The sequence below is a fragment of the Diadema setosum genome, chromosome 19 (genome assembly GCF_964275005.1).
Source record: "Diadema setosum chromosome 19, eeDiaSeto1, whole genome shotgun sequence".
Lineage (NCBI taxonomy): Eukaryota > Metazoa > Echinodermata > Echinoidea > Diadematoida > Diadematidae > Diadema > Diadema setosum.
In genome coordinates, this window is record NC_092703.1 from 18,429,595 (window position 1) to 18,444,146 (window position 14,552).

Sequence of the window (14,552 nt, forward strand, 5' to 3'; positions counted from 1 at the left end):
TCTGCTGAGCTGTGTCTGTTGCCCGGGGGGTGGGGTAGGCGGGGACACCGCAGCTAGAGCTAATGGCTGCGCCCTGTAACCGCAACTTGTCTGCTGCCCTCAACGAACCTGAATCGGTCTATACAGTATCACAACATAATTGGTCAAGGAGGTACACTGTATCTCACTGAATGATGAATGCCTGGTACCACTGCAGTTTTGGAGTTGCCAATTGAAAAATCAGGACTTGTCTCTGTCATTAATGACATTTTAGTGACTTGACTAATGCTTAGGAACGAGCATTAGTCAAATGAAAAAATTGCCAAAGTGTTAAAGACAGTTGGCGATTATGAATAACACTTTGTGACTATGAGCAACTATTTTTCAATCCATTGCCATTGTAATACAGTGAAACCTGTCTATAGTGGCCACCCAAGGGAGATGGAAAAAGTGGCCGTTATAGACAGGTGGCCGCTATAGACAGGTAATCCAACTTTGTGTGCATTGCTTACATGTACATGTATCATCATTATATCCTTACATGTACATGTATACCCTGGTGTGTAAGTACTGCACACACCATGTGTTTCATGCATTTAACCATGCCGGTGTATATGAAATTGCTCCATAGTAGTATGTGTATTGTCGTGAAGAAAGCTCAACACTGGTGCATTATTATTACTGAATGAGGGATGAATGCAGCGGTGGCGATCACTGAACGTTGCCAGCACGGCTACAAAGCAGAAAAACATGCTGAATTATCAGCTCGGCTACGGCTCCATTGGGGTTTTAGCCGCTATAGACAGGTTAAAATCTACCGCGGGAAACAAAATTTGTGGCCGCTGGCCGCGTTAGACAGGTGGTCGCTATACACAGGGTCTTTAACAGGGCTTTTCTCTCTGGAGGATTTTTCAGTGGCTGCTTAAAGGTATTGCTTACCATTGGGAGCAGTGATTTTTAAAGTGTTCGAGATATCACATTTAACCCTATTCTAACTGGGGGGGGGGGGTCAAATTGACCCCCCCTCGACGTTTCGCGCCACGATTCCGCAACGTGCAAAGATTTTGCCGCGTCGTTTCATGACTTTTTTCATTTGAGTCTCCCGCATATTTTGAGACCAAATTTGCGACGTCCAGGTACACCGTTCTGAAGTTATGCAATGTTTTGCATATGCATGTCAACCCGAAAACCGCTCAAATTCATGATTTCATGTGCAAATCCAATGCAAACTGTGGTTTTTTGTTTAATTGATATAAATTAGATTATTTCAACTTTTAACCATTGAAATAAATCAATTCTAATGTAGATAAGCTTGAAAAAGTGTCTCCAACAAATTTTGGCAAAAAAACAATAGAAAACAAAAGATCGAAAAAACAATAAAATACATAAGAAATTAACAAAACAATAAAAAACAAAAGAAAATGATTTTGATTGCGCTATTTTTTTACAAGAAAATTGTTTGATGTGTCTTGAGGAACTCTGACACAAAAATTCAATAATCCTTCAGTCTTTTTGATGGAGTTATAGGTGAAAATATGATTTCATGCGTTAATTTGCATAATTAATTTATTAAAAAATATGAAATCAAAATTTTTTTATTGTATGATCATGTAATCTTGTAGTTGACATCCGGCTCTATGTTCAGGCAAAATTTTGCGGCGTTCGCGCGATCGGCGGCCGAGATCTGAAGGGGGGGTCAAATTGACCCCCCCCCCCCCAGTAAAAACTTGGTCTCAAATAGCCCAGTTAGAATAGGGTGCATATTTGTAGGTCAGTTGTATCACAAAACATCCTACCACATAAATATTTTGCAATCTTCCTCCATATCTCGGAAGTGGCTCGAGGTATCATCATGAAACTAATATATATGCATGTTGTGCCTGACAGTGATTCTCTTGGGAATTTTAAGGTCATAGGGTCAAAGGTCAAGGGTCAAAGGCCAAGTCAAGATGCTAACAATTTACTATATAATACAGAAATTACGCTTTTTCTCTGTACCATGAAAATTACTCCATGCATAGAGACTTACAAAAGGGTCAAAAGTCAAGTAAAAGTCCCTGAATCCCCCAAATACATGCTCTCTTAGAAAATGTAGCCATTCATCCAATTAAGCCTTGTTAAAGGAAAGTGGACATTCAACACATTATAACATGTCAACATAATATTTTGCCATTTAGATGAAACTATCATCACACATTGTCAAGACACACTATAGACCTATTAGGAGAATCATACATTATGGCGGAGGCATACCAGTCACCATAGCGACATTTCTAGTCTATATTAAGACACAATTGCCTATGACCCTGCCGATGTTAAGATATAGGCAATGCTGTTAAACTTAAATGTGTTTTTGTTACATCATTTGAGTGATCATAAACAACATGCACACAAATGAAAGAATACATTTTACAACATTGCGTGCATCAATTCATGCATGGCAAACATACATGTATCACATACGCGTTATACATCAATGCCACGAATCACAACATGTGTCTGATCATCACTCTTTCTCTTGCTGGGGAGGTGGTTCCACCCCCCTGCTTGATCTCACACCCTGTCACACACACACACACACACACTCACACACACACACACACACACACACACACATGCATCCACATACCTCATGTCATACAGTAATACATAGGTGGAAGAGTAACGGATGGTGACTCTACTTAGGCTATGGTCACAACCCCAAAAGCAGCCTGCTTGGCAACCGGTTGGTGAGTTTTTAGTCAATTTCAGTCAGATGCTGACCAGTGACTGACTGGTGATTAACCAGGCACCACTGATTTTTGGGGCATCGGTCGGTGGCCACTTAAGTTTTAATGCGGTGTTAAAATTTCAGCAGCAACAGACCAGTTTTCACTCACCAAAAATATGCTTGATGTCCGAGCAGCAACCGCCAGGGCACCAACCTAATCGAGCAGTCGCTGTTGAGCAATTTAGGGCACTAAAATGGTAGGTAAAAATAACAAAAGCACAGAAGAAAACCAAGAGACTAGATGGGGAAGTGGAGCCAGGGCATATCTGGAAGAGGCAATGAATGATAGTATTTGGGGAGCATAAAAATATGAAATGAAATAGAAATAGAAAAATAAAGTTAGAATAATTATAGAAGCAACAAAAGATATTTTGGAAAATTATTATCTGGGAGTAATTAGAGGTTTTTTTTTCATTTATAATTTTCCTCCCTTTAATTTGATATCCTAATTTCATGTTATCTGTGCCTTCACATAGCTGAGGTTGGTAGTTCTTAATTAAATCTTTGAATTTTATCTTTATTAATTGATAATGATTTAGATTCCATAGCCCATATAACAAATTAATGACCCCTATGCCCTTTACAATATCTGTTACAATCTAACAATATTATCACAAAAGCATATTTGGCAAATGACATTCAAAATAGCAATAAAATAATGAATATAATCACACAACACACAACACTCAACATAAATTGTATGCATTAACATTATGTGACATATAAAATATCTTTACTTTTCAAATAAATCTTTTTGGCAAATTAAATTCTAGTTTGAAAAGAATAAGGTTGAAGGAAAAAGTTTTTTTGTTGATTTGCATTCAGAATTCCATGTATTCATGTCTTCATAAAAGAACTGTGTTTAAGAGCCTCACTGTCGTGGTTGTTGAGGTAGAATTAGGAGTATTGTAGACCTTGTTGCCCTTTCAGATGGAAAGTTACATAGCTATATACCCAGGTAGCTCGTGAGAGCTTTCCAGCAGAGACTGGTGGGCCACCGCGGTATGCCTATGGGACACCTGTAGATGACCCATTGATCACCAGACAGTCTCCAAGCGATTTCGTGAAAATCGGCCAGTGGCTGATGGGAGATCATCCAGTTGCTGATGGGGCATTGCCTGGTGACTGCTGGGACTCTGCACAAAGAAGATTCCAATAATTCACAAAAATTTAACCTAAAATTGACGGATGACCGACAGGAAATCGACAGGGCATCGCTCAGGCATTACTAGAGTTTTGCAGCCTGCTCGACATCTCAAAAAAAAACAAAACAACTGCTGGCGGTGCCAAAAATTTAGCGTCAACCAAGCAGGCTAGAAATCAGTTGGTTGCTGGACTGAGTTGTGACCGTAGCTTTAGTGTGGGTGCCAGAGGATGAACCCTGTTTAACTGTCCACCCAATGTTCTATGATAGTTTTACCCTGTTTTAAGGATGCTGAATCTGGATCTGGATGATGCATCTTACATCCCTGAAGGTTTTGAGATATTCAAAATTGCCACCAAAATCTGAAATTCCTATATGTAAGTAATTCCATATAAATAGTGTTTTCACTTTAAGTAAGCAACTGACATAATTTCACTATAACCTATATCATGTACTGAAAAAAGAAAAGAAAAAAAGATGTCATCAAAAGATAAGAATGGAAATGTTGTGAAATTTTATGTGGGCTATAAAATAGGAGTAATTATTCATTTCCATCCCAAACATTATTTTTCATCGCATTGACCTGTCGTATGTCTAGAGAATTTGAAATGATGCAAAAATTAATTGAAAGAGAGCTCATAGCATTTCTGTGATCTCTTTAAATGTGCACTATATTTCTTGTCAATAAAAAGCTATTAAAAACAGGTGAAAATTAGGGAAAAACCCCAAAGTGCTGGTAATGTGATCATTCAACAGTCATGAAGTGTCTTTCCTATCTCTCTCTGGTCACTTGGAGTTGATGAGCCACAAAAAGTGTGAGGCATTCACTCGCTGAGCTGATAATATGCAAAAAAAAAAAAAAAAAAAAAAATACCAGCAGTTGATTGTGATTGGCTCTTTCCAACATCTCCCTGATATCTAGAACTGCTATAGATGAAATAAGTTTTAAGTTTTTCCACTTTTATTGAACAATAGGAAAATTGAAAATGTGGATCAGGAGTAACAATATTTAATAGTTGAGAGACAGTATTCAACAGCTTGATATAAAAAATGTCTTTCCAGTAACCCTGCTAGCTTAATGCTAGGAATGAAAGATAATAAGAGCTAGGAGAGATGAACACAAGCATCACATTGGTCCATACGACAAGTACACATACTGTGTATATTCTGTAAAACAGGTACTGTATAAGCTGTTATTTTTCTGAGGGTTTAATTTTCGCGAATATCAGTGGGATCGTGAATTTTAACAACACGAAAATATCTCCACGCGCTAGGGTAATAGCACATTTACATTAGCGTCGGCATGAGTTCGCGAAAATGTCTGACCTCCTCATTCGAGAAAATATCTGTATTCGAAAATAACAGCGTATACAGTATTATGTGTACTGTAAACAGAAATTCCCCAAATAATCCTACTGTCCCTTCCATTGACTTGTGTAACATTACACAACTTCACAATGTGTGATGCTTCTGTTTGTGGATTTTTGTATGTCACCATTTCTATGAATTATAGAAAGAAAGAATTTATTGTGAAAAACATTTGTTTGAATCACAATATAGAACATTGATACTCAAGCTTGTAAGATGTGTTATATAATATTGATTCATCACATTTTGTTGACTAGATTGTAATGTTTTACACACCTCACAGAGCTGACAGAGATGTGGAAATACATCAGATGATGATGTGGTGTCACTTTCCAGCTCTCTTCAAGTCATGTCCTTTCACAGAATGTAGTAGTTATTAAAGCACTAGTAGTGCTGAGATTTGTGCTTTTGTCGTGCATATTTTTCATTTGCTGAAAGCTTTTCTTCTTTTGCTGAAAGCTTTTCAGCAGTTGTCTCTTTTCCCTTGTAATCTCTACTGTTTGCAAATCAAATGTATTATTTATTACAACTGTATACTAGTATTGCATGTGGATTTGGTCACCGTTGCTACTGGGTAGAGTGTTAGAGTAGTTGACACACATAATATTTTGTCTTGCCTTCATTATTCAGTGATGTTAGATGCTGTCTATTGCTTGTTCCTGTGTCTGTGTGCATTTAGTGTATGATAACAGCTATTAAATGCAAGATGTGCAAGGTACTGTGATCGCACTTCCAAAAAAGAAAGGTGTAAACACACGGGGAATCTTAAAAAGTCTTCTTCTCCAGAACCAAAAGTGATAGAGCTAAGTTAATACCATGATTTAGTACATTGATGACTTTAGTTTCAAGTTTGTTCGTGCCTCAATCAGGGTTGCCCCCCTTGGGACCCAAGGGAGGGGTCCAATGGGGGCCTAAATTGTACATTTTCATCTTCTTCTTGATAACCCCCAAGACAGATTTCTACCAAACTTAGTAGATAGCATCCCTAGGGGGATAAGATCTTAATTTGTTTAAATGGGCACCATGCCCTACCTGGGGGCCCCAGGGGGGCCCAGCCCCCCCCCCCCCCTAAGAAAAAGGAATTGTTTAAAAAAAAAGAAGAAAAAAAAACTTCTCCTCTAGAACCAGAAGTGATAAAGCTAAGTTAATACTATGAGTTAGTACACATTGATGACTATAGTTTCAAGTTTGTTCATGACAGAATCAGGGGTGCCCCCCTTGGAACCCAAGGGAGGGAGTGGGAGGGGTCCTAAGTGGAACCTAAATTGTACATTTTCATCTTATGAAAACCCCATGGACTGGAACATGATGCCCGAAGGGGGGGGGGGGGGGGGGGAAGACCGTCAAAACCATCAAATTGAGGAATCTTTGAAAATCGTCTTTTCTCAAATTGTAAGCGATAAGCTACAGTAGTGCTACAGTTATGTATAATTTGAGTAATGACTGCATGGATTGTGAACTTGTGATACTCGGGTGAGCGCAAGACCCCGGGGTCTCCTGGTTTTATTTTTCTTTCTTTCTGACGAATTTTATGAACAAAATATCTCAACAATGACATGACCAATTAACATGAAATTTTCAGTCAACATATCTAATATCAATATCTAATGACATGAAACTTTTCATGACGATAACATATCTGTGACGTCATCTAGGCACCATTTTGTGTTTTTCAGATAATGTCAGATGAGTGATCGTATCTTCATAACTAAATGTCATTTCCTTATCATTCTTTGTAGACAAGAAAACTCAAATATTTTGGCCATGTCAAAAGACATCAAAACATATTTCAAAAATGTACTGGAAGGGATTATAGAAGGCAGGAGATGCAGAGGACGTCTGCGCAGTGTGTGGTGTGACAACATAAAGGAATGGACAAGAAAGAGTGTGACCGCATGTAGTAAGGCGGCCATGAACAGAACGGAATGGAGGTCCATAGTCACCAACCTTCGGACTGAAGACGGCACTCAAGGAGAAGAAGACATGCCACATGTCCCAGTTTTTAATGTCCTTATTCCGCGGAATTAAAAACACAGGAAATTCATTTTACCCGGCCGAGCGCGAAAAATTACTTGAAAATATCCTCCTTTACAGTAGTATGAAAATGGCTCATTGCTCTTTGCTGAGGTGGCAGATTTTTAGCATTTGTTGCTTTGTCATTCAGTGCCTACCAGGAAGTCTTCAAAATTCAGTAAATCTTTGACAGAAGAAGCAGAATGAAGAATAGATTTGAAAATAAAAAATAGTTTTCATGTGACAAAAGAAATTGTGGATTTTTTTTTCTTTATAATGGATGCATATGTGACCCGCTACAACAAAAGGATCCTAAAGTCGCTGACGGGTGAGCTGACAAAATTGAGTTTGAAGTCAGATCATCAAAATCCGTCAAAACATTTGGATTTCTGTTTTTGACATAACTTTGTAGTCTAATGTATCTTCTATCATCTGTCGAAATTTCGAAGCTAAATGATCGAAGGAAAGGCAAGAAAATAGTATTTTTCTGGGCCATGATTTTCCGACTTTCAACAGAACAGAAAGGTGTCGGAAAATTTGGATTTAACGCCGCAGCTGGACTCTGCCCCTAGCAACGAGGGAGTGATCTCATTGGTCAGTGCGTGGTATCCTGGTTACTGATTGGTCGTGCGTAGACCACTGGCGCTAAGCTTGAATGAACATCGCAGAGGTTGCTAGGAGCGTACCTTCTATTGTCAAACGGTGAAAACTGTCTTGCTTCCCCTTGATCATGATAGCGTCGGAAGGAAAACTCTGAAGGCAGTTTTCTCGAAACGCTGATTTCTTAAACCACTCGACATGCGCTAATAAAATCATCCATATCTCCACAACCGAGTACTTTTATAAGTCATGTTATATATGGTATTAAACTGGAAGAGTAATGGAATAATGTCATGTCATTTTCAGAGAATTGTCCACCCCCGACTTTTGGATCCTTTTGTTGCAGCGGGTCACATATTTATAAAAAATGTGTGAAATAATGATAGGATATTACAATTTCAGGTTGCTTACAATGAAATTGTGAAATACTAGCCAAAAAGGTAGGCCGACAGTATTGCAATCTGAGAAGATATCTGATTGTGGTCGCTACACAATGTTTTTCATTTGATTGCAAATCAAGCCATAGCAGTGTCCTTTTGATTTTACGCACATGAGTGAACTGTGTGCAGCTTGTTAACAAATACTGTCCTGCTAGGACAAGATTGATTATCCACTGATCTCTATGTAATTAGAGTGTCAATCATTTCATAACATTCAACCTATGCACTACTGAACAGGGAGGGCACTTCCGGCTTAAAAGTCATGAACTACAGTCAAAGGTATTTTTAACTTTTGATCTCACTATAATCCTAAACAACTCATTATGGCAGTTAGAGAATTTCAAATGGTTGAAGATTTTTAGCCCTTCTAAAAACTAAATCTTACCTTTAATGTCTTTTGAATACATGCTTGAAATGCAGATGAAATCGTTAGTGACTCTTCCTCGGACAGTTCTGAGTCACCTTTCAAGGACAATGGTAAGCTGAAGGATGATGCAAAACCCTACACCAAGGATTCCGGCGTCATCAAGACCAATCACCCCCTCGTCATCATGGTAATACCCCCATTCCTTTGAAATGTATCATCTCCTTTTGGCGGAGGACTTCACAATACTGCATTTTCTTTTGGTTAGGAGACGCCTAAACATCTTCTCTCCATTCACAGTCTTGAAGGCTCAGTTTTCAAGTTTATTTTGTATCTCATCAATAGTCATTTTAATAGCAGAATTGTAATATTGTATGGACCAAAATGATACAGCATTTATTGATTACAATTTTCCATGGAAGCCAGAAGAAGATAATTGTTGCTACAGATCTGTCCATATATAATCAAGAGGTAATTTGGATAACAATAAACATTTCAGTGCTATGAAATTGGTATGCTGTATACTCTACTATAGCCGCAGTTTGACTTTCACATCTCACTGATAATTCTGCCATCTTCCAACTATGTATGGGAATGCACATGGATGATATGAGTGTCACCAAACCAGAAATGGGTGCATACAGAAACAAAATGCTATGGGATTAGCAGTCACCAAAATGTCAACATTTTGAGACCATGTGTAAAGTCAGGTTATATGCTGTTTTTATGCACATTGCTTCAGAGCATTGATGAAAACTTTCCCACTTGCAAACTGTGACTGTAGAGACCACTTGATATTGCAGTGGCTCAATTTAAGGGTCTCTTTCTTTGCTCACTGAGCTCCATCAGTTTTTCAAATGGGTGAAAAAGCAATGGTAGAAAAGTTTGAGAAGTATGCTCTCAACCATCAAGATACTTATGAGTAGATCTTTAGGCCCTGTCACACCTTTCCGGTTAAGCTGCGTGGCTTATTGCGTGTAGGGATTTTCCGACAGATAGAGAAGGATTTTTCGCGAGTGTGCGTGCATCTCACTTGCTGGACGCATGCTACTTACATTCTACTTCGTGTATACCATGTGACCTGCATATCGGGCACATAGATGGCGCATGAGAGCTACAAAATTGATCCTTGTTAGTTACGGGTGACATATGGGCACTGCAAAGTACTTGTGTCACAAACTGCATGTTACCTGTGAGGGAGTTTCCTGCGAGGTGCAAATGTCATTATCTTGGTGGCAGCTGAACCTCAACTAACCAGCAGAAAGGAAGTAACTGACCCTCAACATGCATGCAATTTCCTCGCTCCATGCCCGCCGAACTGACCAGTTACACAGATGTTGGCAGTTTCGACACCATTCCTTGCCAGTAAAACACCGGTATTATGCCCGTAGAATGTCCGCAGATGACTCCCATTTCTGGCACTTAACCAGAGATCCACAGGCAACCTATGTACTTCAAGCGGGTTAACTGCATGTGACTTGCCTCCCACTGGTGTTCACAGTGAACCTCTGTGGGCAAGCCCCCGCGACTCACCTTGAACAAGTTTTGAGCATGCTCAAAACGTGACTGCAGGCAAATCAGACTTGCTTGCATATTTTCCTTCGGGCAACTGCAGGCAAGATATGTGCTAGGTACTGTCAGGTGTGGGCCATCTGCAGGGACCTCTGGCTAGCAAAAATTGTTCCTTGCAAGTCACACGCAAGGCTTGCCCGGAAAAGTGTGACAGGACCTTTAAGTAGTGCAGTGCTTAACACATACATTTCAACCACAAATCTTTGAATGTGCGTTTTGACTGTATATTAGAGACATTGGTATCATACAAAACTGTGCATTTCAGTCCATGACAATTTGTGCAGCAGTTATCAATACCCAGAAGGCCAAGGTTACAAGCTTTGCTTGTAGGCTCCATCAACTCTGCAAGCACAGGGTATAGTAAGATTGTAATTATGATAAAATTGGAATACCAGCAGTAAATACTTTCAGTGGTATTTAGTAAATATGCCTAACTGACCTTCAGCATTAATCTTGTTATCCTTTCATACTATTTGCTGCTTTCATAGGTGCGGTCAAAACGTGAGCAGCTGCTGGGGCACCCACTTGTTACCAGCCTTCTGAATCACAAGTGGAGCAGCTATGGCCGCCATTTCTACTATTCATCCCTCGTCTTCTACCTACTCTTCTTGACTGTCCTCACTGGATATGTGGTTGTTAACCCACCACCATTCTACTTCTCAGTCAATGACACTGGTGTCACATTCCTGTTTGATGGCACAGTACGCTGGACAGAGTCCTACAGCAGGGTCACTTTCTTCCTCTTTGGAGAGATTGGACATTGGTTGATCATCATCTTAGCAGGCTTCAATTTACTGCGTGAAGTATGTTCACAATAGGTCATGTGATACTTATTATGGGGGAGAAAAGTTTTGAGAGTGATTATGATTTCAATAAAGTACATCTCTGATTTTCAAGCAGCTCCATGTAAACTTTTTGACTTTTTTTTTTTTTTAATGTATGCTAATATTAACATGTTGCATACTAACATGATTTTGTTTTTGTATAGTTGTCCATAAAGGGGATGATTACTTTTTAATCACCTGATTTACTTCTTGTAGAATGCTGAAGTTTTGTCAATTTATGCGAAAGTTGACATTTGTGTAAAGTTCAACCTGTTTTGCATGTTCACAATTATGTCAACTTAGGCAAGGTCGACTGTATTTGAAAATATGGTCAACACACGTGGTAACACTTTTGTAGTGATCACTAGTCTGTATTCATAACTGACAACTTAACTTTGTTAGTGATGCTTTTTACATAATGAAGACAGTATCTCAAACTCCATGTACAGGTGACTCCCATTATAACGAAGTCCTCGGGACTGGCAGTTTTCTTTGATTATGTCAAAATGCATTGTAGCTGAACAGTAAAGAATATAAAGATGTATAAATGACGATTTTGAGACCTGAGTTTTCACTTTGTTGTAACAAGAATTTTATTGTAACAATGTTCGTTATAAAAGGGGTGCACTGTAGTTGATTCAGTATTTTTTGAAATTATCCATTAACCTGTAATTGTGACATTTTGAATGATTTCGAATATACTTTTCTTTCTGCGCTGCTACTATGTGACTTGCTATGCTTATGGGAACCTGAAGTACATTGTACAAGACTGATTACCAGCATAAATAGGGTTTTGACATGTAAATTAGTTTTTAATATATCCCTCTAGATTAATTTCACTCTTTTGTTCCACTCCAGATACGTCTTAGTTGTAGTTTGTTTGTTTTTTATTGTCAGTGTTGTTATTTGCTCCTTTGATGAGCAACCATTAAGTACTGCAGTGCACTGTATGAACTTGCATGATGAATTATTGGTATGTGGTAGCTGTGACTGCTACCAGTACCTGATTAATGGATTTCATATAATCTGTGTAAACAGTTTGTCCAGATATACCACCAGATGCTCTCCTACATCAACTTTGAGAACCTGTTGGAGTGGTGTGTGTATGGCCTGTCTATCCTGTTTGTTGCCCCAATCAGTAATAAGTTCTACAGTTACCACAATGAAGCTGGACAGATCATGGTCAGATTGGTGGGTGAAGGCATGACATAGCAGATGATGATAACTAAATATTTCAAATATTTTGGGTGATTTCAAGTTTGGTGCTGGTGCTGGTGTGAGTGCTACAGATGTATCTCAACACTACAACCGACAATAATCAGCACTCAGGCAGTTGTGACAGGTTAACTTAAAATCTAGGATGTAGCTAGTGCAGGGCCAGATGTTGAATGTAATCAACTGAACCAGGCTGCACTATACTTGTTGCCAGTTTACAAAAATTTTTGACATTGGTATTAGTATCATCGCTGTATGTACATGTATATAAAACATCGTCCTCACTTGTCATAAAGTATATACACGTGTAGCCTATGCTTAATGCAATAGTCCCCCATGAAATGTGTACAAATATTCTAGACATGATCATATAAAATTGAGGTCACTGGTGTAGTGATGGATGTTGTGGCCTTTTAATTCATCAGTCACGACTGCATTTTTTCATACTTGATTTGAACCATGCACCATCACCTTTACATATAGAAATTCCTCTGTGATCAGACTCTTACAGTTGCGAAAAGCTAACATTCATGTTAGGAATAAAAAAATTATGTTTGGTATCATTTGCTTTAGTCGTATCACTGGGTGATAGAGCTCAGTGTCAGGCAGTTGTTTGTGAGATAACACCAATGCCAGCACAATGACCAAACTTGGCATCACCAATGCATCTTTACCCTAGCACTACGTAGGATATCCTATCTGTGGTTTTGTGAAAGGTATTGTGAAGAAAACAGAAGTGAAGAGGGGCAGATTGTCATCGAATTTTACTGGGAGTTTTTCAGGAAAGTAGTTCTTTGATACGTGCCATTGGTTCTCTAAATAGATGTTGATTTTTTGCTTTGTTTTGTTTACTTGTCCATTACTGCTTTGTGTAGAATGAATTTTTGAATGATGGAATACTCAAGAGGGACAGTAAAAGGTACCTAATTTGACACTTCCTATCTTCATATATCTTAATGCCCAAGGTTAACAGTAAGGTTTATGTAGGAACTGCCTTCCCAATTGATATATTCAGAAGTGAAATGTAGATGTACAGTAAATGATCTCAATTTAATTGTGAATTATCAGTCATGGTGGCAATTAGATTCCAGACAGAAATGTCAAAAAATTTGAATGTACAGTAAGTGCAAAATGTTTTGATTCAATTGATAGGAATGGCAGTGGCAGTGTGGGGCAGCAGCAGTCTTCTTGGCGTGGATCAATCTCATTCTATTCATCAGAAAGTTTCCACAGCTTGGTATCTACGTTGTTATGTTCACAGGTAAAGTGATCAGCCTTGTAACTCTTTCCTTTTCTATAGTAGTTGAGTATATGCAAAAGTTCATTTACCATTTACCAACAGAAAAAATATGATACCAGGTAGAATCATCCAAATTTGGAGAAATTTTCTAAAAAGCAGTTTGTGTCAAATGTTTGTTCAAGTTAATGCTCAGTAGGTAGAGCACCGGGCTAGCACCCGGAGGTCTCGGGTTCCAATTCTGATGGAATCCCATTTTCTTTGCTCAGTTTTCCACTAATAGATATTATTCATTTCTGGTCAGTTTTTCTGTTTACGTTTGTTACATACTCAAAAAGCTGCATCACTTTGGTGATCCCTCCCATTTATCCCCAAGTTGAAATTCCTTTGGGTTTATGCCAGGTTCAAGTGTGTATGTGTGTGTCACACACAAACACACTGCTGTAGCTTATGACCATTCGAGCATTGAGAAATTAGGGTTTCTGGGACGAACACTGAATTATAGGGCTCTCTATAGCTCAGTCGGTAGAGCACCGGGGCTAGCATCCGGAGGTCTCGGGCTCGAATCTCGATGGAATCCGATTTTCTTTGCTCAGTATTCCACTAATAAGTTAATGGAATATATGAAAAGTGTTATTTGATCAGATTTCTACTAAAGAGAAAAACAGAATGAAATGTATAGTAGTACTTTGCTGTATCACCTTATGCGGCAAACAAAGGTGTGTGATTATTACAATGCAATGTTGCAGTGGTAAGTGTAGTTCTAATAGTGATATTTGCTGTCACTAGTTTTTCTTGCATATGAGTTCAGCAAATTTTGTGCATGACTGTTTCCTTTCACTTACATGACCTACAATCTGTACCTGACAAACGAATAAAGGATAAAATGAAAAAAAAAAGCTGTTCATAGATTATTGATGACTTATCAAGAGCATGAAAAAGCTGTTTCCTGGTAAAATAAAACATGTTGCTTAATAACGACAGTGGTCATGATTCTACTAAATCCAGTTGGTTATTCATGTCATC

At 38.6% G+C, this 14,552-nt stretch overlaps 1 protein-coding gene across 1 annotated transcript in view; it reads left to right on the plus strand.

Annotated features, from left to right (window-relative positions):
* Window positions 1-14,552, plus strand: part of LOC140242215 (transient receptor potential cation channel subfamily A member 1 homolog) — a 105,026-nt gene that overhangs the window by 75,913 nt on the left and 14,561 nt on the right. The window contains exons 16-19 of the mRNA XM_072321959.1: window positions 8,735-8,868; window positions 10,739-11,053; window positions 12,113-12,265; window positions 13,442-13,550. Of these exons, the coding sequence (XP_072178060.1) occupies window positions 8,735-8,868; window positions 10,739-11,053; window positions 12,113-12,265; window positions 13,442-13,550 (711 nt within the window). The remainder of the gene's footprint in view (window positions 1-8,734; window positions 8,869-10,738; window positions 11,054-12,112; window positions 12,266-13,441; window positions 13,551-14,552) is intronic.